At 37.0% G+C, this 25,130-nt stretch overlaps 1 protein-coding gene and 1 long non-coding RNA gene across 4 annotated transcripts in view; one reads left to right on the top strand and one right to left on the bottom strand.

Annotated features, from left to right (window-relative positions):
* Positions 1–25,130, bottom strand: part of LOC309643308 — a 997,346-nt gene that overhangs the window by 699,852 nt on the left and 272,364 nt on the right. The window lies entirely within an intron of this gene.
* CTNNA2 (catenin alpha 2) overlaps positions 1–25,130 on the top strand; it is a 1,185,886-nt gene that overhangs the window by 1,105,140 nt on the left and 55,616 nt on the right. For all 3 annotated transcript variants that reach the window (XM_082425912.1, XM_082425913.1, XM_082425911.1), the window contains exons 13-15: positions 7,123–7,274; positions 15,387–15,500; positions 23,420–23,601. In XM_082425912.1, coding sequence (XP_082282038.1) covers positions 7,123–7,274; positions 15,387–15,500; positions 23,420–23,601 — 448 coding nt within the window. The remainder of the gene's footprint in view (positions 1–7,122; positions 7,275–15,386; positions 15,501–23,419; positions 23,602–25,130) is intronic.

Here is a 25,130-nt window from a genome sequence, read left to right as displayed (position 1 = left end):
CAAATGCATAAAGATGAGACAAACAATAAGGGTGATGACTAGCATAATTAAGAGAATATTAAGACATATGAACAGATCCCACAACATGGATTTAATAGGGACATGTTTAACTTCTGCCATAATGTACCTACTTCCTCGTGCAGTGCCTTTCATTGTGTCTAGACAGAGCTATGCAGTATCTGGCCAGGACGGAAGAGGATAATAACAGAGCTAGATAGTGAGGAAAAAAAAGCCAAGATTGGCACAAGGTGATTGGAGAGGAGAGTTGGAACAGAGAGGGACAGATTTGAGAAATTGTACAGAGAAACAAGACAAAGCTAGTACATAATTCAAAGGTAACAGTGTACATGTCAAATGGAAGAAAGAATCTAATGACATTGCTAGGGAACATTTCATTTGACTTAGTATCAGAGATTCAAACTTTAATCTCAGAAGAAGCTGAGTGGTGATGAAAATCATAACCAGTATTAGAGCGAGTGTGCAAAATCAAGAAGTAAAAGTCTGGATAATGCAGGAAATGCTAGTCAAGTGTTTCAACAAGATTATGGCCACTCTTGTACTTGTAGGAAAGCCTCTACATCTACAGGGAGTGCATGGGTCTATAAATTACATACAGTAATGAAATAGCCTTTGTTCATGAGGTAGACTTATAGATCCACTTGATTATTTCTTGTCCAATAGGTAGAAACATAAGCAGCCCTAAAAAGAATTCTGAGCTCAAGATTTTGAAAGGTCCCTGTTTGGGTTGAGGGGACCCTAGAACATCCTCTAATGGCTTAATTATAGGTCATGAAGTTCTTTACTAAAGTTACTGAATCAATATGAAACAATGACCAGTGGCTATGGTTTGTCCTGCATCATTTTTAAGTGTTACCAAAGCAACAAATGTGTTACAGCTTCAGTTTGTGTTAGTTCCTACTTCTACACTAGTAAGACTTGGAGCTTCAGACTCAAACAGTCTCCTTTCTAATTGATGATGCTTCATGGATGTGCTGAACTATCAAGGTACACACAGAGTCTTGTAAATGCCAGTCAGACTTTCTTCTGGCCAAATTCAGGCCTGAATGATGGTTTACATAATTCTCTCCTTTATATTTTCTCCTCCTCTTAACCTGACATCTAATTGGGGGCTGTTTGAATAAAATTCCTTAGAAATGTCTGATAGAAACCATTTATAGGAAAGAATCCATTACCTACAGAAACGTCATCAAGTAGTATTTTCCTGATGTAGGGGGATCCTAGAGCTGCCCCCACAGAGTCTCCCCAAATTAATACTTTCTGGCTCCAGTTACTCTGATTAACACCTAATTCTCTGCCTAACTTCAACTGTTAAAATGGAAGCATCATAACTATTTGTAATGGAGAGGGTGTGGTTATACTGATTCTTGTACTGGAATTGGCCACAATTCTATCCCGGTCCTAATATTTTATTCTCTTTATAGATTATTTTCAAATGTTTTCATTCTTATTTTTCTGTTTTATATTAACACTTATTAGACTGGTTCTTTCTCTAGAACAGAGACCTTGTCTATTTTTTCTTTTTTATCCTCAGTAATAAAATTTGTGTAAGGAACACACTCAAGAAAGCATGTTGGTTGACTGCACTGCCACAATTGGATGACCCCTATGCATGCAGATATGCTAGTTTGGCTTTGGTCAACTAGTCAAGGATACAATAATGAATCTTTCTCCATGCTCAGTGGTGAAGCTTCTACTCAAATGGTCCTGAAAGGATTCTGAGCTCAGATTTTTGAAAGGTCTCTCGAGACCAAACCTAGAATGCCCACTAATAACTTGGTTAATGACTCATGAAACTCTTTAATAAAATTACTGAACTAATATGAAATGATTGGCAGAAAGAGAGCGACTTAGTATGTGGAATGTGAAACTTCTCATTTTCTCCCTGAAATACTCAGTGACAAATTATTTCCTTCTTACATCCCATTCTTTCACTTCCCATCCTTCTCCCCACTGGATATAGCTGTGCCAGAAGCATAATAAGGGCTTAAGATACAATGAATGAAGAAGAGATGGTCTCTGCCTAAAAGTGACTCCTGTGGGAAACAGCTGACATACAGAAATGGCAAACAATCCTCATACAGTGTACTAAGTACTATAATAGTGCAGGCATAATTAAGATGCTATAAAATTGTAGAGAATGGCCAACTTTGGAGTGTCTTGGGATTAAGGAAGGCTTCACAATGGCAGTCAATTCTAAACTGGTTGTTGAAGATTGAGGAGATATTCACCAGGGGCAAAGAAAGAAGTACATTTTAGTAGGAGAGAATAAATTGATCATGGACATGGTATGACATGGTGTGTCTCTGTCATATTTGAAGACATAGAAGTAATTCAGTCTAATTGGAACATTTGAATATATGTAGGAATAAGTGGGGAGACAGAGACAGATAGGAATTATAGTCAGGTGTCAGATGTTTGTGTTTATATCTTGATAAAGAGATTTTATAGTCCTCTCTATATTAAAAGAAGTCATTGGAACATTTACAGCAGGGCATGGACCTTTTAAGTGGTTACTCAGAGGCAATGGAGTTGGTTGGCTAGTCATTTCTACTGCCTCTATTTAACCTTGGATTCGGTTCTTATGGTTGTCGGCAGTCCTATTTGCATCTTTAGCACAATGTTTTGTTCATTTTACTGACTCACCCTGTGCTCTAAAATTTCACCTCTGAAGTCTCTCAGGAGGATTCAGTGCAGATCTTCCTCACCTCTGTTTTAGGATCTTGATCAACACTAGAACAGGTGACCTTGATTTTTATATGCATACTTAACTCTGATTTCATTACTCCTAGAATATCATCATTCTGTGGCCTAGTGTGCACGCTGCATACAAAAGTACAGTGAGAATTTAAAAGTTTATTTCCAACTTTGATCACCCCTTCAGGACATAAGCTATTAAGAGCAATCCAGGATTTCTGATAAATAACAGTATAGTGGTGTCTACATTTTTGGATGTAATTCGGAAAGCAGAAAGAAGCTTCTATTTATATAATCCTATATCAGAAATTCTGTTAATATACAACGTGTGAATCACAAAGGCAATGCTGTGTTTTGTCCTAATTAGTGGGAAGTAGAATCAGCATCATATTTGAAGTACTTTGAGACTGTTTCTATCTCAGTATTACTTTGGAAGTAATTCATTTTTCAAACCCCATTAAAGTGTTGGAAGAATTCATAATTAAACTAACATCTTAGGTTCTGTCAGGATGGATCATTGTTCTATAAACTTTTGTTTTTCTATCTTATCACTTTAAAAACCAGAGAGGATAAAACTAAAACAGGAAAGAGAGCACCAATGTGGAGAGCAAAGGTATGTTGGTTAAAGAGTTTTAGCAGTTGACCAAGCCCTAAATAAATAAGTATTGAATGTACTTAGGAACAGAGCATGGAAGAAAATTTTCTTAAGGGTCAGACCCAGAAAAACACTGACTTGTGGTAAGAGAAATGGATGTCTTCTCAGTTACAATAAATAAATATCAAATGGAATGTGTTCAAGTTCTAGGTTTTATCAGCTTGAGGAGTAAAATAAGGTCATTGGAATATTAATGCTAAACTGCCCTTTGAGCCCCTATTTGAAAAGTAAGGATTCCACACCACTTCCTCTACCATTTTTCCTCCTTGGAAAATTGATGCTATTTTCTGTTCCAATCTCTTCTTTCTGCCTCTTCTGACAATGCCACACCCACAACACTGTTTTTCCTTCAAAAACCGTACCTCCTAAATCTCCCAAGAGAGATTCTGTACTCCATGCTGGAGCAAACAGAATGCCCTCTGCCAAACTTGGGGTTTCATAGCAGTATTGGGTATGTTTTGGGCCCCAGAGCATCCCTTATGAGAATGGTCCCTTTAGAGTTTAGCTTTCTTCTCTCTCCCTTGAGAGAATCAGGGCTAGAGGCAGGTGGAGAAAGAGAGCATGTCAATTCCTGCATTTTCCTCTTTCCCACCTCTTCCTCAGGGTGACCTTGAACAAATAAAACAAAGCAACACAACCCCACTTTCCCTTTTGGACTTCATCAAAGGTTTTCACCCGGAGGGTCTAGAGGATAGGGACTACTCGACTCAGCTTTCCAGCTGGTGGATCTTAGTGGAATATTAAGCATTTGATCACAGTCAGCATTTCTGAGGGTCTTCCTCACTTAATACTATGGATCAAATTGGATTCTATTATGTTTGGGCCATGAGCTAGAATTTTATTTTTTCAGAGCCTTATTCTATAAGGAGAAATAAAGCCTTCAGGGTAATATGTTGATCTCTTTTTAAATTTGGACTTTGAAAAGATTCAAAAATACAAAAGGAACAGAGACTCATATAACTGACACTCAGCTTGTACCCCAAGGTATAACAAATGTTATTTGGCAATATCTGATTCACATTATTATTTATTTCAAAAATAAGATACACCTGAGGCCTCCTTAAGACCTCTACTTAATTCCATGCCTCTCCTTCTACTCTCAAAGGTAACCACTATAACTTAAGGTTACATACATCTTTTCAGAACATGTGTAATAAAAATGAGTATATGTTTAAATTATGCACAGTATTCTTGTGCATTTTAAAATTTCTCACAAATGACATATCTTTTTAGCTTTCTGTTCCCAGTAAACACTTAGACGTCAGGACTTACTCGATTTAATATACTGGCTATTTCCTGATTTACATCCTTAAGTTCATTTTGTCCCATCCATATGTATAGTCTGTGAACCTGGGGTGCACAGATCACAGTGGTTCCCCCCTGAGTTAGAAGACTCAGAATAGGTCTGGGTTAGAGTCAGTTGAAAGAGCTCCCTTACAGCAGCTATTATCCTCTGGTTTAATGTAACTCTTGTTATTATTAACTCTTGAAATATTCAACCTAACAAAAAACAACTGTAACTCTAGATACACAAAGACATTCCTGTGTCCCCAGTGTACTCAGTCTCCTAATCAGTATCTCCTCAGAAGTCAGCATTTGGCTATGCCCTAGCTAATTTCGCAACTCACTGACTGGCTCTGGAAAGCATCATTTTACTAGATTTTGACAAAGCATTTTCCAAAATGATATGTTCCCATTTTTCATTCCATCTATAGTAGAAGGGTTCCCTTTTTTCCACATGCTCAATAAAACGGATATTTTAAGTTTTAATTTGTTTCCTCATCCCCTAACAGGTATGAACTATCCCATTATTTACATTGTAATTTTTCCACTCATTAGTGAAGTCAAGCATCTTATTTATTTATCAATAATATGGGATTTCCTTTCTGTGAATTGCCTTTTCTAAACTTTTGTCTATTTTTCTATTTTTTCCTTATTGATTTGTAAGAGTATTTATCTTACATACATGGAGGAGTACCAGTCATTTATCAGTTATAAAAAAGGGACAAAAATTTGTGCAGCTAAGTGCTACAGATACTATCATATACATGTGTAAAATTGTTGATGGTCATTATGGCAGCTTAGATATCAAATGGAATTAATATTATTTAGAATTTTGAGTTTAGGAAAGGAAAGGAATTTGTAATTTCACTTAAGAAAGATACTCACGTTAAAATGACACATACAAAATGTTTTCATGCTTAAGGATATCAGTTTCAATTATCTAGATTATTTAGAAATGTAAAACACTTTATTCCCACCACAAGTGTATAGCTGAAATGGTCTTAGTTTAATGTGGTGGGTTTTAGAAATATATTTTCATTTGATTCATATTTGCAGCAATATTCTCAATATCTTCCAAATTCCTTTCATATAAAAGCAGTTTAAAGGCCCAAATGAAAAATTCAAGTAGTATAGAGAACCACTCATAGCAATTTACTCACAGAAGGAAATTCACCCCTTGCCATGCTTTGGTTTTGATAATTTCTATTGAAAGAGTGGTTACTCTGTTTTCCTCTCACCCTCCTTTTTTTTTTTAAATAACATTTGACTTTTCCTAGTAGAAATACATTTTTTAAGGAATGTTTTATCTTGAATACTCTGACCCTAGAGAGTAAAATAATTTAGCAGATTTTCTCCCACTAGGGATTAGAATAGATGTTAAAGTATCCACAGACTTTGAAAATGAGTATAACGATGAATCAGGCCTGAAAATTCAGAAATGGAAATAGATGAATGCCGTTTCTATTTTATTGTCCTTGTAAATAAAAAGAATTGTGCTTTTGGCTTTCCTTTGCCATATGAATTGATTGTTACAAGATAACAGCTGAAAAAATTGAATTATAATTTTCGAGCATCAGTGAATCAGCAGCATTTTTTAAATAGTCACTAAGTTTACTTTCCACAAACTTCCAGTGTGTATGTAGGTGTCCTTATTTAAGGAAAGAGGTGCCCACATTTTAAAATGTTCATATGTATCTTCTTGCACATCAACAAAGTTCTGGGAAAATGGAACAAAATCAAATTATCTTTGAGTTCATTGGTCTCTTTTCATAGCCTTTCTGATGGAATATTCTGGGTGTTCCATCTCCCCTCTTACACAGTCTTTTCACAAGCCTCCCTCCACAGCCATCTCCCCACCTCCAGTGTCTCAAGACCTGCATTCCAGACAGAAGTGGAATGGATTAGATCATTTCATTTACATTTTACTATGAAACAATATAGATTAAAGTCTGCTATTCAACCAGCTATGCCTTTAGCATCTAATGTTAGGTCCATATTTATTGAGGCTTTCTAAAGGCCAGATGTCATCCAGTGCATTTGTATGCGTTATCGCATTGAACCCCAAGGTAGGATCTTACTATCATATTTTATATACAAAGAAACAGATTTAGAAGGGTTAAGAAAATGTGGCCAAGGTTTCACAGCTAGGAACTAGCAGAATTGGAACTCAGCTCAGGATAACATGAAACCTGGACTCACATACGCTATTCCACATTACCTTAGGCAGGTTTCAAAAACTTGCTCTGTTGCATACCATCACCATTCAAGGAGTAACGGTTTGCTTTCCTTGCTGAAGGTAAGTGGCACAAAGATCACTAAATTGGATCCACTCCAAAATGGACAGGCAGGCACCCAGCTTCATTGAAATGTTGGGATACCCAGAGCCTGCCATCTTCCCTAAGGGCTGAAACAAGGGAGCATGAAAGAAAGATTGTCTAATCCACTGCTTTTCACTTTGTTTACCACAGTGATGCCACGCTTTGCTGAACAAGTGGAGGTTGCCATTGAAGCCCTGAGTGCCAACGTCCCTCAACCATTTGAAGAGAATGAGTTCATCGACGCTTCTCGCCTGGTATACGACGGCGTTCGGGACATCAGAAAGGCTGTGCTGATGATCAGGGTATGTGAGGTCTCTGTAGCTCGGAGCTGAATGGAACTTCTAGTAGGGGTCGCAAAGAATTTACTCTTTGTTTTTTAATTATTTAGTTTAATTTGGTAAGCTGTTTAGCTCCTCATTTAGTCAGACAATGGGGACTTTTTACTTATAAAGGGATGAGTGATCCCAACAAGCCTAGATCAGCACTGAATATCCTGAAGGGTGATGTCCTGCCTACTTCTTACACACATTGTTGCCTAAATTTGATACCAACTTAGGGGTGCCCCTTCCATTCCCCATTGCTAACACTATTCCCCATTAGAATCAGAAAGCCATGCAATGGAAAGAAATGAAGATCACCCAGCTTAGTAGTGTTAGTGATAATGATAATAATAATGATATTGATAATGACAGTAAAGTGATACAGAGCTACCTTCTTCTTGTAACAAATAATTAAGACATTATAAATAAGGCTAAATAATCTTTCAGCAAACCTCCCCTATCACCTACCCTACTATCTTCCCATCCTCAGTCTTTTGATGTCAGGTAGGTGTGAGCCTTCCAAACCATTGTCTAAGTAATTATATATAGACACACACTAGAAAACATAATACAGCAGATTTTAAAACTCATATAAGTGTTATTTGCAACTTGCTTTGTTCATCCAATTCTATCTCTATGAAGACACATAGCTTACCTCATCCCATTTAACCGCTGCACAATATTCCATCATGAGTAGAGACTATTTTTTCTCCTTGCCTTATCAACAATTTGGCACAGTAGGTTTCAAACACTTTTCTTAGCCACAGAACTCTTTCTTAGTAAACTTAAATACGTATTCAAAAGCATAATTGATGACACAGATATATTTGTGGGTATTAGGACTGAGGCAGAGAAGATGCGTCTGTGGTGCTAATCTTAAAAGCCTGCTGTCCAATGGAAATATAATGTGAGGCACATTTGTAATTTTTAATTTCTTAGTAGGTGTGTCAATAAAGCAAAAATAAACAGATGAACTAATTTTAATAACATATTTTATTTACTCAAATGTATCCAAAACTAACGTTTCAATATGTGGCACTGGCCACATTTTAAGTGTTCAATAGCTCCATGTAGGTTCTGGCCGCCATTTTGGATGAGGCAGCCCTAGACTGTATCTCCATCCTCAGCCTCCACAGCTGTCTCTGAGGCTGCTCAGTGAAACCATGAGTTAGCTGCTGAGTGCATCTTGAAACACTTTCTCTCAGGGTGATCACTGAGCATCTAAACCGACATCCCCTTAAACACTGCAAAACAGTAACAATCAATTTATTTTCTGTGTGTGATCCCTCAATACTTCAAGAAGTATCTGTGATGTATTGTTTTCTCTCTATAATACACACTTACACATTACATAAGTTGTATCAGACAATACTAGTTATACATAACAACGTGGAGTTCAACTTTGGACTTTGGAGACTGTCAAATATATTTCCTGTTCTAACTTCCTTCATTTTAGATCTGTCAAACTCTTACCATCTTTCAAGACCTGACTCAAATCTTCTTTCCCTAAATTTTCTCCCTCAAAAATACTGACCCTATTCTTTAGCTACCTATAACTCTTTCTGCTTGTGATCATAATCATTACACTATTTCTTTTAATGTTTATTACCTTCTTTAGACTGAAAGTTCAGAAAGCAAAGACTATATTTTTTATTTTCCCTTCACTGTGGTGCGTTGTCTGGCACAGTGTTTAATACTGTGTGTGTTGGGGGAAAGAAAAAGAGATAACTATGCAGATGGGAAAGTGACAGAGAGAAAAGTTATGAGAACTGGAGGAGAAGTAAAGGAAGGATAGTCAGCCTTTTAAGCCTGTAACAAATTATATCATTTTTTCCCATTATATACTAACTTGTGAAATAAAGTAATAGACCATGAGAGTTATGTTTTCAAAGCATTTGACACTAAATTCCACTATAATTCTCAAGACATATTCCCTCTGTTGCCGTTTTTCTGCTTTGTTAGCCGTCACATTTGTGACAACCATTCATCTGGGAGACTGAGGAAGTTTATAGCCATCATTCATTTATTCATTCATGAGCTGTAAAAAACCGTAATTTTAGATAAAAATGCCATATCTTTGTTACATGAAGTGTCATTCCTCCATCTTGACATTTTAAGTGATTTGATCAGATGGATTTCACACCACTTAAAACTTAGGAAGGGAGAAATGTACAGTATGTACAAATTGTTATTTTAAAAATCATTCTCCATTCAGCACCGGAATGGCTTCATTTTGTACTTAAATTCTTGGTTTGCTTTCTGTGTATGATGGTTAAGTCTGCTTAAAAATAAAATCATTACTCTAAGTCAGGAAGAAAGACAATAAGACAAGTAGAGTTCTTTCTCAGCAAACCTGGCCATGCCTCCTTCCTCTCAAAGTATTGATTATGCTTTGGAAAAATAAGAATTTTTTTCCCAAAAATAAATGCAGAAAGGATCTTGAAAGGTCAAATTCTCCATCACCTTGCCTCTCAGCAATCAATACATATTTAATGGTGACGTTAGTATGTAGGCACTCCAGGCCAGCTCCAGGCAACCCTCTGAAGCATACAAAGCTTGTCCTTCCTGTATTCCAACCTCACCTTTCAGGTTCCTACTTCTCTTTGGGAGCAGGTCAACTCTGCCTCTGTTCCATAAAACAGTTTTTTGTTTGCTTCTTGCCAAGGCTTGTCTTTGGTGATCTATCAGCTACATAGGAGTTTTCTGATTACCCTAATATGGTAGTTTAAAAAATGAATAGACAAATCTGGCACACCAACATATATTTGATTCTCATTATTTGCAGTAGTTACATTCAGTGAACCCTGAATTAAAGAATACTGAAACACTGCTTCTAGGCGGAATTCAGGGTTAGGTTCCTGTGAGCCTCTGGTCACAATTTCATCAACTGATCAATATATTAGATTGTTTTATGTTTTTGTTTAGAGACACTTTATTTAATATATATTGTTGATACATGAACATTGAACTCATGGCCAACCACACTATAACTCACACCTGAAGGGAGCTTATCTAACCAATGAATTTTCTCTGGAAGGTGCATCACAAACTTCTTGCACTTAGGAATGCTAAACAACACCTCAGCACATACACTTGAAAGCCATTTTAAGCAGAGAAATAACAAAAAGCACAAAAATACAAAAATGTGGCACTAAATAGACTGCAAAAAGGATACTTGTTTACAGTACAAGAGCTGAAATAAGAAAGCGGAACATTGTGCTGTTTGACCTCAGCTGGAAATTTGCACGTTGGGTGACTCAAAGTTTTTGCCACATTGCACACACACACTTGTGAGTAACTACAAAAGTATTGATTTAGGGATTATGAGAAACTTTGGTGAGTAAGCAAATTCACAAATAAAGAATCTGCAAATAAGGAGGAGCAAGTGTATATTTAAGACACAAGGAGTTAAACATTTAATATTGGAAATTAAAGTAGCATAGAAGGTGGTAATATCTTGGTGTCAGAATATCTGTATTCAGCAGTAGTTGCTTCTCATGGAATGACCACGACAAAAAAATGATATCTGTACATTGAACTTTTGTAATTGGAACCCATTAATTTTGTTGCATATGAAACTTTTGAAAGCAGGGATGAGAAACAATAGGGCTTAGGACAGGGTTCAGATAAGATTCTATAGCTTAACTTCACACCCCCCAAAATGGGCATGAAGATGCCCTGGAGCATTGCAAGATATTTTTAAATGTCAAGGGAAACACATAAACATCTCTCAGATACTGTGTGACATAGTAGCTGAAGGTGGTTCAGAGTTTAAACATTAGGTTGGTACATTCTTTTTGATCATATATTGATCATATCATGTATTTGTGATACAGGGTTTCTGGTGGTTGCTGTGATAAAAAGCAAGCTCAATGGATGTTCAACTGTATTACAAGGTTTGAAAAGTAATGCAGTGTGCAACAGGCACTAAATTGTTAGGGCCAATCAACTTAATCCATTTTTATGATCTAACTGCTTAAGAAGGAGAACCATTAGTTTTCTTTTGTTTTTTAGCCTAGAGACACCATGAAAAAATTACTGAGACAATGCTTGAAGCAATAAAGTTTGGGAACCTATGGCTTAACTATTTGGGGGTGGTTGGCATACTAATTTCCTTCTCTATGCCTCAGTTTCCTTATCTGTAAATTGGGACAAATATTACTGCAGCTCTAAAGCACTAGTATAGACCTGGCCTTAGTAGGTTCCCAAGAAATATTTCCCTTCCTCAACCTTCTGGATGAAATTTATCTTCATACAATCAATTAATGAGATAGAATTTGTTAAATTAGTCAGCAATATTATCAAAATTGAAAAGACTGGCGTCAGAATATTTGTCATAGCCAGAAAATAAAGCATTGAAGAGACTTTAGAAACAACTCATGTGACAAAACTGATTTACCTATTACAGATTGCTGTTATCAACATGGTCCCATAACATCCCTAGTTTTGTTTTCTTAACTCAATTAAAAATAATTTAGTATGATTTTTCAAATTTTTTTTGTAATTGGATCTTAGTCATTCATTCATTTAATGACTTAATTCATTGTTGAATTCTTACTAGATGTCCTACTGTTGGAAGTGCCCTGAATACAGAGGTGAACAAAATAACAAAGGTTCCAATCCTCAAAGAATTTATATTCCTTTGGTGGGAGACAGAGAACAAACAAGTAGATATAACATACTAGTTAATGTGAAAAACAAGGGAGTATAAAGGGGATAGAGCACAGGATGGATGTGGGTTTTATGAAGGGTGACCACTGGGTGACATTTGGGAAGATACTTGGAGAAGGAGGAGGAAACAAGCCATAAGAGTATTAGGGGAAGTGTGTTCCAGGCAGAGAGAATGGCACATGTGGCCTAAGAACCCCAATGAATGAGAGATGGGAGCCATTGAAGTTTTCTGAGCAGGACAATAACATGATCTGAGTTAGATCTTAAGTGGAACATCCTGGTTATACTGGTGAGACTAGAAAGTGTGGGGTAAGGGCAGAAAAAAGGAGCTAAGTTAGGTAGCCTCCTGAGTAATACAGAATAGAGATTCCAGTGACCAATCAGTCCTGATGAGGGAGATTTTGTACTATATTGGCTTTAGGAAATCTTTAATTCTACTTTCTAATTTCCAATCCATTCCAGTGATTAGAGATCTGTTGGGAAATCCTTCTTCATGCATCCCCCAAACTCTCCTGTTGCAGTTGCCAAATTGTGTCATCTTTCTGCCCCCAATGAAACTCATTTATATTTGAGCTGTTCATTTAAATTATCCTTACTACATTATTCACATGTCCTGGTGAAATGACTGTAAATTCTTCAGCTTTTTCTCATTTTGCTTCTTTACAGAAGCTGTTGTAGAGAAGATTGAGCATTTGATTGGGAAACTGAGTCAGGTAGATTGATCTTGTATTGCAGCTGACATGTGGTGTGACCCTGGAAAAGTCACATGATATACTTGGGCTTCTGTAGTATGCACAAATTAATCTGATAGACTCTTAAAAGGGAGCTATTTTACAGGTCAAATACTTTATTAGTAGAACCATGGAACCAAGGGTAGGTCAAAGTGGTTCTTTATTTTTATAAAAAGGCCTTCTTTGAGAGCACATAAGGACAGAACTGAGAGGTTTGACCTTCACTCTCCAGCCTCCAGTCCAGTGAATTTCATATTTTTTCTATTCCTTTTACCTTATGACACTATCTAATGATACAAGTCTAATTATCTCTGGCCCATTTGCAGACCATCAATATTTTTCCATGTCTCCTTTAATTTGTGGAGGTCCTTGACCAGTCAAATTAACACTCAAAATGAATAAGTTAAAAAAAAAAATAACAGCATGGATAAGAGACACATTTACATGAAATTAGGAAACTTCACATGCACAGAACTATGTATATGGGTGGCTTGGATGGGTTTGCTGTATGGTTTAAGCACAGGAAAATACTTTAATCTCGTCCATTTGTCTGGTGGTATTTGTAATGGTTAAAAGCTCTGGAACCCTCGACTTGCTAGGTGTGGTGCCTTGGAAAATTTACCTAACAACTCTGAACCTGTTTGTACATCTATAAAATGGGGATTAAATTTATTTCATTAGGTCATTGTAAGGATTAAATCCTTTAGCTGAATGCCTTACCCATAGTGGTTAGTAAAAAATGATTGCTATGATGATGATTGTAGCTGTTGTTACTAGGTGTATATTTTATTATTAAGCATAATAATGATCACTATCACTTATTACTTTAGTTTACTTTTATTGTTTACCAAGCATTTTCATATATCTTTGATCCTAGAATCCTGTGAGGCAGGCAGGGCAAGTAGCAGTTATTATCTCCATTTTATGAGTGAGGAGGTAGAAAAGCTCTAAGTGGCTTGTGAAAGACACACAGCCTATCAGTGGCAGAGTTAGGCCCCAAATGTTCAGGTCCTCTGGGTCCACATCCAGGGTTTTTTGTTTTTTTTTTTCGTTTTTATTTTATTGTTTTTAAAATTTTTATGTGCGTATAGTTGATTTACAATGTTGTGTTAGTTTCAGGTGTACAGCAAAGTGAATCAGTTATACATTAAAAAAAATGAAATAATGACATTTTTTCATTTTTAAATTGTATTTTGGTTCCTGAGCTGTAGCCGCTTGAATATAAGTTCATTGTTAGGAGCCTTATGCTGCCAGGTTACATTTGCCATTGACTCATCTACTGAATGTGCAAATCACTGCACTGTTTGGACACAGTACCATAGGTACTGTCATTTTCTCCTTTTTTCTGTTGAGTGAGGTTTTCCATTTTATTTTTCTCTGTCCTTTTCAAAAACTAATGATGAAAAGTGTCTACAATCTTGTCATCTCATCTGTCAGCAGAATTTACCAACTTGCTGTAACTGTTCCTCAACACACTCCAGAAGAGTGAGAAATGAACAGAGATTCTTGTCTCTGTCCACAATGAAAACACCACCAGTTATGGGAACCAGGGTTTGCCCACCCCACCCATGCCTGAGTTAATAAAGTGTGGGAACAAAACCTCTTTCTTTTAATATTCCTATGAAAGAATATTGAGCATCTGTAGATGACTGAGTAAATATTAATAAGGTTGATGTGAGAGAGAAGGAAAATAAGAGGGATATGCTAAAGCTTGGAAAATTACTAAGCATAATGTGATATTGGCACCAAGGATCCCATTTTATGCCTGTCTGACCAATCTCAAGACTTCATCAATAACCACACCTGATTAATTACACTGAGGTAGCCAAAGAAACCAGCAGAATTAATTAAAATACATCCTTTTAGATGGGGAATGGGCAACTGCATCATCAGTGCTGCCTGTGATCTGTTTCTTCCTTTTGAAAGACAGAGCCCTGGGAGGTGGTGCTCCTATGTGCCAAGAGGCAGGTTGTGGGTGACCATCAGCTTTCTGGCTAAAGGCAGTTGAGCAGAGAATGTCACACTAATGCACTGTTTTCCCTTCCTGCACCATCCTTGCCACCTCCTGTGTTTATCCTCTTAGAATTAACAAGGCATGGTAGTTTCGAGTACATGAGTCAAACTGCCTGCCCTAGAAGACTCTGAACAAGGTATATCCTCTCATGTCTCAGCTTCCTTATGTGTAAAATGGAGAAAATGGTGTCTACATCATAGGACTCTCAAGAAAACTGTGTGAGTTAGTGTATCTAAAGCACTTAGAAAAGTGATAGGCATATGGAAGGAACTTAAAGCATGTTATCCATTATTATTGTATAGGCACAGAGGCCGCAGCTCCCAGTTAGCCACGCGATCACAAGGGTAAACAACCAATCTGCTTACAATCATTCTGTACCCAGACAACCATTCTGTTTTTCACTTTCAATAGAGTATTCAATAAATGACATGAGGTAGTCAACACTTTATTATAAAAGAGGCTTTGTGTTAGACGATTTTGCACAACTGTAGGCTAATGTAAGTATTCTGAGCACATTTAATGTAAGTTAGACTAAGCTATGAGGTTCTGTAGGTTAATGTATTGAATGCATTTTTGACATGATATTTTCAACTTACAGTGGGTTTATTGGGACTTAACCCCATTGTAAGTCGAGGGAGATCTGTATGCTGATTTTTCTCTTTTCCTCTGTATTTTTAGACCCCAGAAGAACTAGAGGATGATTCAGACTTTGAGCAGGAAGATTATGATGTACGTAGCCGGACAAGTGTTCAGACGGAGGATGACCAGCTCATTGCAGGACAGAGTGCACGGGTGAGTAGACATCCAGGACTTTGGTTTGGTGCATAGGGGCTGTGTTCACCAAATTGGTCTGAGGAAATTTCTGATTTCCAGGGACCTGGAATCCCAGAGATTCATGACTCAGAAATCTATGCCTCATCTGGGGTTGTTTCTAGCAATTCACATTTTACACATTGGAAGTAACCACCACTGATTCTGATTCCTTCTAACTCCATTCTCTCTCCATAACTCAAAACATAGCAGCCACATTACAGCAAAACTTATGTGTATGGTGGATTTGTTGGGAGCTGGGGATCATGATTAGATGATTCAGTGACCAGGGGATACAGGAATGCTCAGATCTTACTTTGGCACAGACACCATGGTTCTGCTTGAAGTCTCCAACCTTGTTAACCACACAAAAGAAACCACAAATAGAGAATTAGAGTACTACTTTGTTATTTGTGGGCCTATTGTTGCTCCATACTCTGGCCTAGTGTCTCTGATAAACAATACCACATATTTTGAAATTCGTTCAAGGCCATCAGAGTAGAGAGAGAACTTTTTTCCCCCGATACCTATCTGTGGCCAGGGCAGTAGCCCCAGATCTGTCTACCATGTGATTGAAAAAGAAATTACAGAGACATACGAGAAATATACCAGCTTAAGGTGTGGAGCAAGAAGCAACAGAAAGATGACCACTCTGGCTGACATTTGAACACCCTCGAACACTCTGTGACATTGTCCACCAACACAAGTCTTCCAAAGAAGATTCTGGAATCTGACCAATCTTATTAGCTGGAGCTCCCTGAGGGTAAGATGCTGGTAATCAAGGCAGGTGGCAGGAGATAAAATTCCTAGGGATTGCAAGAGGGAGAGATTCTCCTCCCTTTAAAGGCTCAGTTTCCATAGGGGAAAAATAATTAAAGTAGAGTATAACTGAGAATTAGATACTCTAATTTTCTTTGTTAAGTTTCACTTAAGAAAAGAAAATGAATAAGAAGCATGAGAAAGAGATGGTAATTTAGCATAGGGTTAAGAAACCTTAGAAAGTTCACACTGGCTTAGGAATTGTGAAAGAAGAGTAGGAAATAGCCAATCAAAGGTTAAAATAAAGAGAACTCAGCTGAAGCTTTATGTTGAGTCAAGAAAGTCTTTGTACTTAAAATCTTATTTCTCCTGATAGTCTCATCCAACAACTAAATGATACAGAAGATGTATATGGACATTGATAGAGGTAATGTGAGAGTAAAAGGCAGAGCATTGAAGATGCATTGGCTTTGATTTCAGACAGACTTGGTTTTGAATTGTGAAGAGTAGAGAGGGGACTATGTTACATGCTGCTTAATTTCTCAGAGCTTCAGTCCTATCACCTGTAAAATGTAAATAATAGACTTGTTTGATAAGATTCTTCTGAGGTTCTAATTACTTAATATATTAAAATAATGAGCAAAATACTTGACATATATTAAGTGCTCAATAAAGATGACTTTTCATCCTTTGGCAGATAAATCTCTTCTAATCACAGGCTGGTGACAGTAGAAAAGTGCACAAAAGAGTATGAAGCTCCCTACTTTAAAAAATACCTTGTAGACTCTACTTACTCCCCCTAAAATGTTGAAAATAGGGAAGTTGATTAAGCTGAGAGTCCTCTGAGCCTATGCTGGCATAACGCTAAACTAATGCATCAATCAAGTCAATTCATCTTCAAAATTAACTAAAACCAGCGTTTTTATGTCAATGACAAAGGGCAAGTTTGAGTAGTTCATCCAAACATTAATCAATTCAAAGTCAATTTAATTGACTGACTGCAACTTAGTATTGATACAGCCCAAGTATCCATTGACTTGTTTTCTCAAAGACTAAGGCATATTATACAACCCTTATCTTATAATCTTTTAATTACCATCTTGTCAAAATGGCATGAGTAGCCTCATTTTTTACAAGGAAGAATACAGTCCCATTGTACTTCCATTACATTAGACATCAAGTCTGTTATGATGGGTGGAAACAAAAGTCAGATGGCACCTCTCTACATCATTTATTATTTCTTCACCCAGTGGGTGAAAAGACAATAATAGTCTTTTTCAAAAGATTTTTCAGCATGAATGATGAACATGGGCCAGGATAATAAGAACAAAGTACCCCTGTAATCCAGCACTTGCTGATTTGTCTTTGCGATCTATCATGAGGTCTGTATGAGTAACTTGCAGCAGACAGCATTAGTTATTGAGTCAGCCTATTTAAGCCTATAATTATATGATGACAAATCAGAGACATAGAATTATGGCTGTAAATTGGAAATAAGAGGGTGCACTGAATTGCTGAGATGACAGATGGTCGAACTTTTGACCAGAGAAGTGTGTTAACTTGGTCAAAATTGTGAAGGAGGAAAAAGTTGTCTCTGACAGAGGCAGTTGCTCTTTCCAGCAGCCTGCTCGCCCCTGTTACTTTGTGTTCTCATTCAGAGAAATTCTTCTCTGAAAATGGTAAATTAATCTAAGAGGAGGTTATGGTGGGAGAAAAGAATTTAGTACCCACTCCAACATTGCTCTCAAATTCTGAAATTAGGTTGAATGTTTGTTTCCTTTATGTGTTCCTGTCTGCTGCTTGTCTACAATACTTCATGAGAGAGAGAGAGAGAGAGAGAGAGAGAGAAAATGAATGAGAACAATCATACCCTGATCTGATGAAATATAGAAATGATCAGGCCCTTTGTTCCTAAACATGACATCTTATAAACTCTTTCCTCACAAGCTGACATAGTTAAAATTGATCAGCAACAACTCTTGGGCATTTAACCTTCATGATAAAATATATTGTTTGGAGTCACACAAACCTGATTTTAAATATGAACTTGGCCAAGCTGTGTGGCTTTGGGGTAACTTTCTTAACCTGTCCCTGCCTCATCTCCTTGTGTGTGTGTGTGTATATATATATATATATATATATATATATATATAGCATCCTACTTCATAATGTTATTAGGAGAAATGCATGATGAAATGTATCATGAGTTATTATATAATGTTAAGTTGATGAAGAAGAAGATGATGATGCTTGTAGCACAAGGTAGTCATTCATTAGAAGGCTGACCAATAACTTAACCTGGAAGAGCTAGATAATTCAGACCATCGTGAAAGTTTTTACTTGAATTAATGAGACAAGAACCTCAATTTTCCAGTTCACTTCACAGCCTGCGACAGGTAAAAGTCACCCACTCCTTAATTACTTATGCTTATTATCCTGCTTTAAAACCAAGTGAGTAGAAATGGGCACATTAAGTTTTAACCTTTTAAATCATTATTTATAAACATTTATGTACTTAAAGACTTAAAATGTTAGACTCTTGCTCTGTGTTTAAGAAACTAACATATCAGTTTGGAGGTCCATAGACTTTAAAAGTCATTTTTCATCCTGGGATTGGAAAAATAATCCTTTTGAGATTGGAAAAAAAGCTCCTTGAGATTTAGATTGAAGAAAAAGATTCTGGGCTGAGTGGTTGTTGGCTTGTGTCAGTGATTTGCACTTTCATTTAATAAATAAAGTTTAAAACAATCACAAAAAAATGGTTGGATGTTCAAAGGAAAGGCTAGGAGCATGGAACAGGGTCGTTAAAAAACTTTGTGAATTCAAGTCTCTGATGCCACTGACTTGGGGCCTCAGATCAACAGTCTGGACAGCTGTGCTTAGCTACACAGAAAGCAGCCAAAAATCTCAGACCACCCCAGGTGATCACATGACACAAACAGAAAAGCTGATTTGTTGTCTTGCCCTTTGGCCATGAAAATCATTTTTCTCATGTTTCCTTAGTTTGAGGGAATGAACAATTGCATGTCATATATTTTGTATTCAACTTGATTTGAATGTAGCCAGCCTCTAATTTTTGTTTTCCTAGCTAGAACGGCTTTAATGTGTTAACATTTCAAACTGCTGAGTTACATTGATAAGACCTAATTAAAACTCATGTGTTGAATTTTAATTTGATTAACTTGCAAATTTCACAGTTTGTGATCTACTGTTTATAGATAACCTTTTTTTAAATTCCAGTTTCAGAAAAGGTCAACTATGAATTTTTAAAAGCTAAGAGCATTTTAATAATATTTAGGAAACAACTTTACTTCATTGATAGCTACATAAGCAGAAGCAAATATAATGACTCTTACAACCAAATCACACACCATTAAGTGCATTATGCGGGCAGAGCACCCCTAGAGTCAAAATAACATCTTCTTATACAAATCTGCTTTAAGGAGCCAGTTTTTCTTCAGAATCGTGCCCTTAGAAAACGTATGTCAGTTCTGTTAACTTCTCTCAAACTACGTTGATGCAGTGAGTGGAAAAATGTGTAAGCAGTCAATCAAGAGATATGTATTTAGCTTCTACACTGTGAAGGATGCTGGGGTCTCTACCCTCAGGAAGCTCAAAGAGAAGTCAGAGGTAGGGCATTACTCGAAATTAGTGAGTTAGAGCAAGGGAGTTAACATTCAAATGCTAAACTGCACAATTGAAACTCAAGTGATACAGTTGATAGACACGTGCACACCCTTTAATGCACAAATTGACCCTTTTGGGATAATGACAGGTTTATTGCTAGAATCTGGAGATTGAATGTAGAGTATGGAGGTCTGTAAGGTAGTTTTATAGATTCTTTTACAGAGAAACACCTAATGGATGCTTTAAATGATGCTGGTTAGGGCTTGTGAGGTTTAAGTAAAACATGATTATCAATTTTGTATGAGGAAGACAAATGAATCTAAGACAGCATTAGAACATCAGACAGGGATGCTTCAGGAAACTTCTGCAAATCCAAACCTATCTCAAAGGTATTGGAATAGCTAGCTGCCTTACAATTACTACGATATTGCTTTTGTGAGTTTATAACAAGCTCTTTTGTATATTAGCTATCTTTTTAAATTCAATTTTAAAAGTACTGTAAAGGGACTTCCCTGGTGGCGCAGTGGTTAAGAATCCGCCTGCCAACGCAGGGCACATGGGTTCGAGCCCTGGTCCAGGAAGATCCCACATGCCACAGAGCAACTAAGCTGGTGCGCTGCAACTACTGAAGTGCGCTCTGGAGTCCGTGAGCCACAACTACTGAAGCTTGCGTGCCTAGGGCCCGTGCTCTGCAACAAGAGAAGACACAGCAATGAGAAGCCCGTGCACCGCAATGAAGAGTAGCCCCTGCTTGCCACAGCTAGAGGAAGCCCGCGCACAGCAACGAAAACCCAACACAGCCAAAAAATAAATAAATAAATAAATATATTAAAAAAATAAAATAAAAAAAATAAATAAATAAATAAAAGTACTGTAAAATATTTTTCAAATATTAGTATTTTAATACTTTAACTATTTTATTTGCACCAGTCTGGCTTTTAAAATATGGATTGTAATTTTTGTATACACACTCATACACATATTTATCTACATAAGTATATAGATACATCATACACACACACTCACATGCTATTTGTATAAAGTCACACACATGCATGCATGGGATTTCATAGACATGGCTGTTTATTAGTAAGATGTAGCATCTGGGAAGCTGCTGGTTCAAGGACACCTTTATGCAATCAGACAAAGGCACCCCTTTACCCTGGGCAGATGAAGGATTGTCTAGGATGCTCAGCCTGGTGGACAGACCCTAGAGTTTTAGTGACCTTTGCCCCACTGGGCTGGGACCACTGGGCAGTGTCTAACCCGAATGGTCCTGCATGGTGATCCCATTGTGCACAATGGTTAAGTATGGTGTTAGCTGACCTGGGTTTGAATCCTATTCTTATAGCTCATTAGTTGTGTAATATTCAGAATTTAATTAACTTCCCTGGATCTTGGTATCATCATTAATAAAATAAGGGTAATAATAGTATTAATCTTGTAGAATAATTAAGTAGATTAAATTTTTGACATTCATAAACCTTTTAGTACAGTACCCAGTATACATGCCTGTGTTCAAGGAATCATGTCAATCTTCTATTTATAGAGTCACATAGTCTCTAAGCCTATCCCTTCTCTTTGATGGTAACTAAGTAATAAGCTAGAGAAACAGCTAGAAGAAAACTCATACAGAAATAATGATAATATAATGTTAACAATAATCCCACACATGCTTACTTTCATTTTACATTTATTATTTCATTTTCTGTCCACCATAACATTTTGAGGTAATTGTTTACTATTCTTATATTATAGAACGTTAAGGATGTGATCCAGTAGCAATGAGGCCTTAACCCAAGTCAGTTACAGAGCCAGGTTGAGCCCAGTTTTTCTGAGCTTATATCCATTGATATTTCTATTAGATACCAGCTACCTACCTCTCCTTTGAACAATTCACTCACATTGGGAGGAACTTTACAATATAGAAAGAAGGTTTTTTTGTGCTATTTACTTGTCCTTTGCAACAGCTGTCGGTACCCCAAATCATGCTCTTCTGGAGAATATGTGCATCCCAGAATGAGAGGGATACCAGTGCTGACACACTGATCCACGTGCTACTTTCAGTGAAGCAGGTTGTAAATGGTTCTTTGAGGATGCAGTGAGGTGATGTCAAACATTTCATTCAGTGCCTGCTACATAAATAGTGTCTAACAAATACAGTTGATTCTCTTTATTCACGGCGTTTATGTTCTATAAAGTCACCATGAATGCTTAATTAGCAACTATGGAATCATTGCTCCTAGGGAAAATACAGGGTTAGCTTCCTGAGAGCTGCTAGTCTTAATATTTCCTTCAACCCATCAATATGTAATCTTGTTTAATGAGTGTTTCTGTTTAGATACCTTATTAGATAGTTTTGGTTCATGAACATTGAGCTCACAGCTGGGAGCACTAAAACTCATGCCTCAACGAAGTTCATCTAATACATGTATTTTCTCCATTAGGCACATCGCAGCCTTTTTGTGCTTAGAGACACAAGACAGCACTAGGATTGGGGGCCAAGTTAAACAGCAAAACCACCAATAAAAAGTACAAATATGTGGAAAATGTGGTACTAAATAGATTGTAGAAAGGACGCTTGTTTATGGTATGAGTGTTGAAACAAGAAAGCAGAGAAACCCTTGTTCAGCCTCATCTGGGAACATGGTTGTCACATGACTCAAAATTTTGGTAGCTCTGTGTATCTCTGTGAATGTCTGAAAGCACCACAAATATTGATTTGGGGATTTCAAATAGATTTTAGAGAGTAGGCAAATTTGCAAATAAAAAACCCGTGAATAGTGAGAATCAACTGTAGTTTTTCCTTTTCTACATTCCCTTACCTAGCAATTATTGAAAATCAACCTTTGCTTCTTAATCCTAAATTTGATCCCATCACAGCTTCTCTGTACATACTCATAGGCTCTCCAGGGAGTCATGTTCGACCCAGGATTTCCATAGAGGAGGACTGGGAATAGGTATGCCATCCCTGATGTGCCCTGCATAAGGGATTTTTATTTGGCATCTAACCATGAATGGCTTCATTAACACTCACAGGACATCTCCCCACCCCACTTGGGATGCTCAGATATTCTTTAAAATTCTTTTCCTTTCCAGCAACAGAGGCCTGTTTTCTTTTTTCTGAACAGATTTCAGTGTTGAAAGAGGTGCATTCTTTCATCTGGTAAAAGTTTCCCAAGACCAAATATAAAAATCGTCAGGAATAGATTCTTTTGAACAAACATATGTCATCACAGCGACAAAGAAGTTCCGTTACTGTCAATGTGCACGTACCTTTGGAGCTCTTATTTTTTTTTTTTTTTTTGTATGTGGGAACAGGGACAGGGAATGTGGGGACCTTACCAGTCTGTGCTTTTGCATTCTTGGGGCTGGAGAAAAAGTACTTTCCAGAATGGTGGGGCAGCCTATCAGCCTTGTCAGGGTCTGGCTTTGCCATTAACTGGAGGCAGAGTCAACCTCTTGTCTGTGCTTCTTTGTCACCATTAGTCACACTTTTTCTGTAACCCACACAGGCCATCATGGCACAACTACCGCAAGAGGAGAAGGCAAAAATAGCTGAGCAGGTGGAGATATTCCACCAAGAGAAAAGCAAGCTGGATGCTGAAGTGGCCAAATGGGACGACAGTGGCAATGATATCATTGTGCTGGCCAAGCAGATGTGTATGATCATGATGGAAATGACAGACTTCACAAGGTGAGGCCTGGAGACAGGAAGAGGAAGATTTTCTCATTAAAAATAACAGAAGCATAACAGTGTGTATTAGCATGTGAAAAGCCTGCTGAAAAATTAAAAGACTACATCAAAACGAGGTAGTGGTGTTATAAAATTTACATGTGTAAGTCAAAATGATCTGGACCTGGTTCTTAGCAGATAGGTCTTTTTGGTCAAAAAGAACAGATTCATTTCTGTAATTATTATTGTTTTAATTATCCATCCTAAGTCAGTCATAAAATCAAACCCCTGGGGCTTGGGTGACTCATTTTTGGTCTATGCTGTTTTGCAGTGTGTTTAAGTATTATTCTGAAGATAAGGTGTATGATTTGCTAATACCCCTTTGGAAAAAATATATATCTATATATATCTATCTATATATATATGTGTGTGCGCATGTAGACATGTAATATGGTTGAATGCTAGCTCATGATTTAGCATTAATCTCAGCTCATACTTTATCCTTACATACAAAGAATCAGGTTCAACTATCTGATTCTGTAATTTTGACAGGGAAATTAAACATTGTATAAGTTTTAGATCCTTTTGCTCTGAGCAGTGCTTTTAATAAATCAAGATACCAGTCAGAACTTTGACAGGAGCCTTTTCCTCATCAGGGGCCATTGCTGTTTCTGCCATTGCATTTTTAGTTTCCTCTTTAAAGGGAGATGACATTTCTGCCCTTCCTACCACCCAAAGGGCAGACGAAGGGAGAGCAAAGCACAATGAAAGATCCCTGGATTTTTAGTCCAAATACCAGGTGATTTTGGACCTGTCTCATACTGTCTTTATTCACTTGTAAAGTGGGAAAATAATACTCTTCTTATCAACTTTCACAGGAGAGTTTTAAAATCCAAAGAGGTAATGAAGTTGTAAATTATGCTGCCATATGAATGAAAGCTATCATTTTTCTGTAGATTTCTTTTTCTGAGAAACACAGACACACACAGACACATGAGCAAAGATGTTTTAATGATTCAACACAGTATTTGTTATTAACGTTATATAAGATGTGTGGCAATGTGAAGACACTACCTTATGGATGAACATTTTTTAAGTGATTGTTGAGTGCTTTTAATAAGAAAAGCCTACAATTAATTATAGGTTATAATAAAATATGGCACATCTCTGCCTTTTTCCCTTTACCTTTTGCCTCTGGCCAATATGTACTAATGGCATCGCTTGGTCCTTTCTCCAAATATTTAAAAATTGTTTTTGACTTTAGTGGAATGACTTTAAAGTCATGAGGGTGACCTTCGAGATTTTAAATGTCATTGTATTCATTAGGAGTTCAAATTTGTACATTTGCCTGGTCTTTGTCGGTTTCACAGATTTATTTCACACAAAAAATAATAGTAAGATAACTCAGTCTGAGCCATTATTTAAGTCTGAATTTCCTACAAATCAGGCTATCATGGCAGCCCACAGTCATTGCTTTTCAAGGCCTGTGATGACTTAATTTGCTTGCTTTCAACACTGTATTCATACTTTATCTGATGGATATTATACAA

The sequence above is a fragment of the Balaenoptera physalus genome (assembly GCF_965194825.1).
Source record: "Balaenoptera physalus genome assembly, chromosome: 15".
NCBI lineage: Eukaryota > Metazoa > Chordata > Mammalia > Artiodactyla > Balaenopteridae > Balaenoptera > Balaenoptera physalus.
Note: the sequence above shows the minus strand (reverse complement) of the source record. Positions and strands in the feature narration are given on the sequence as shown.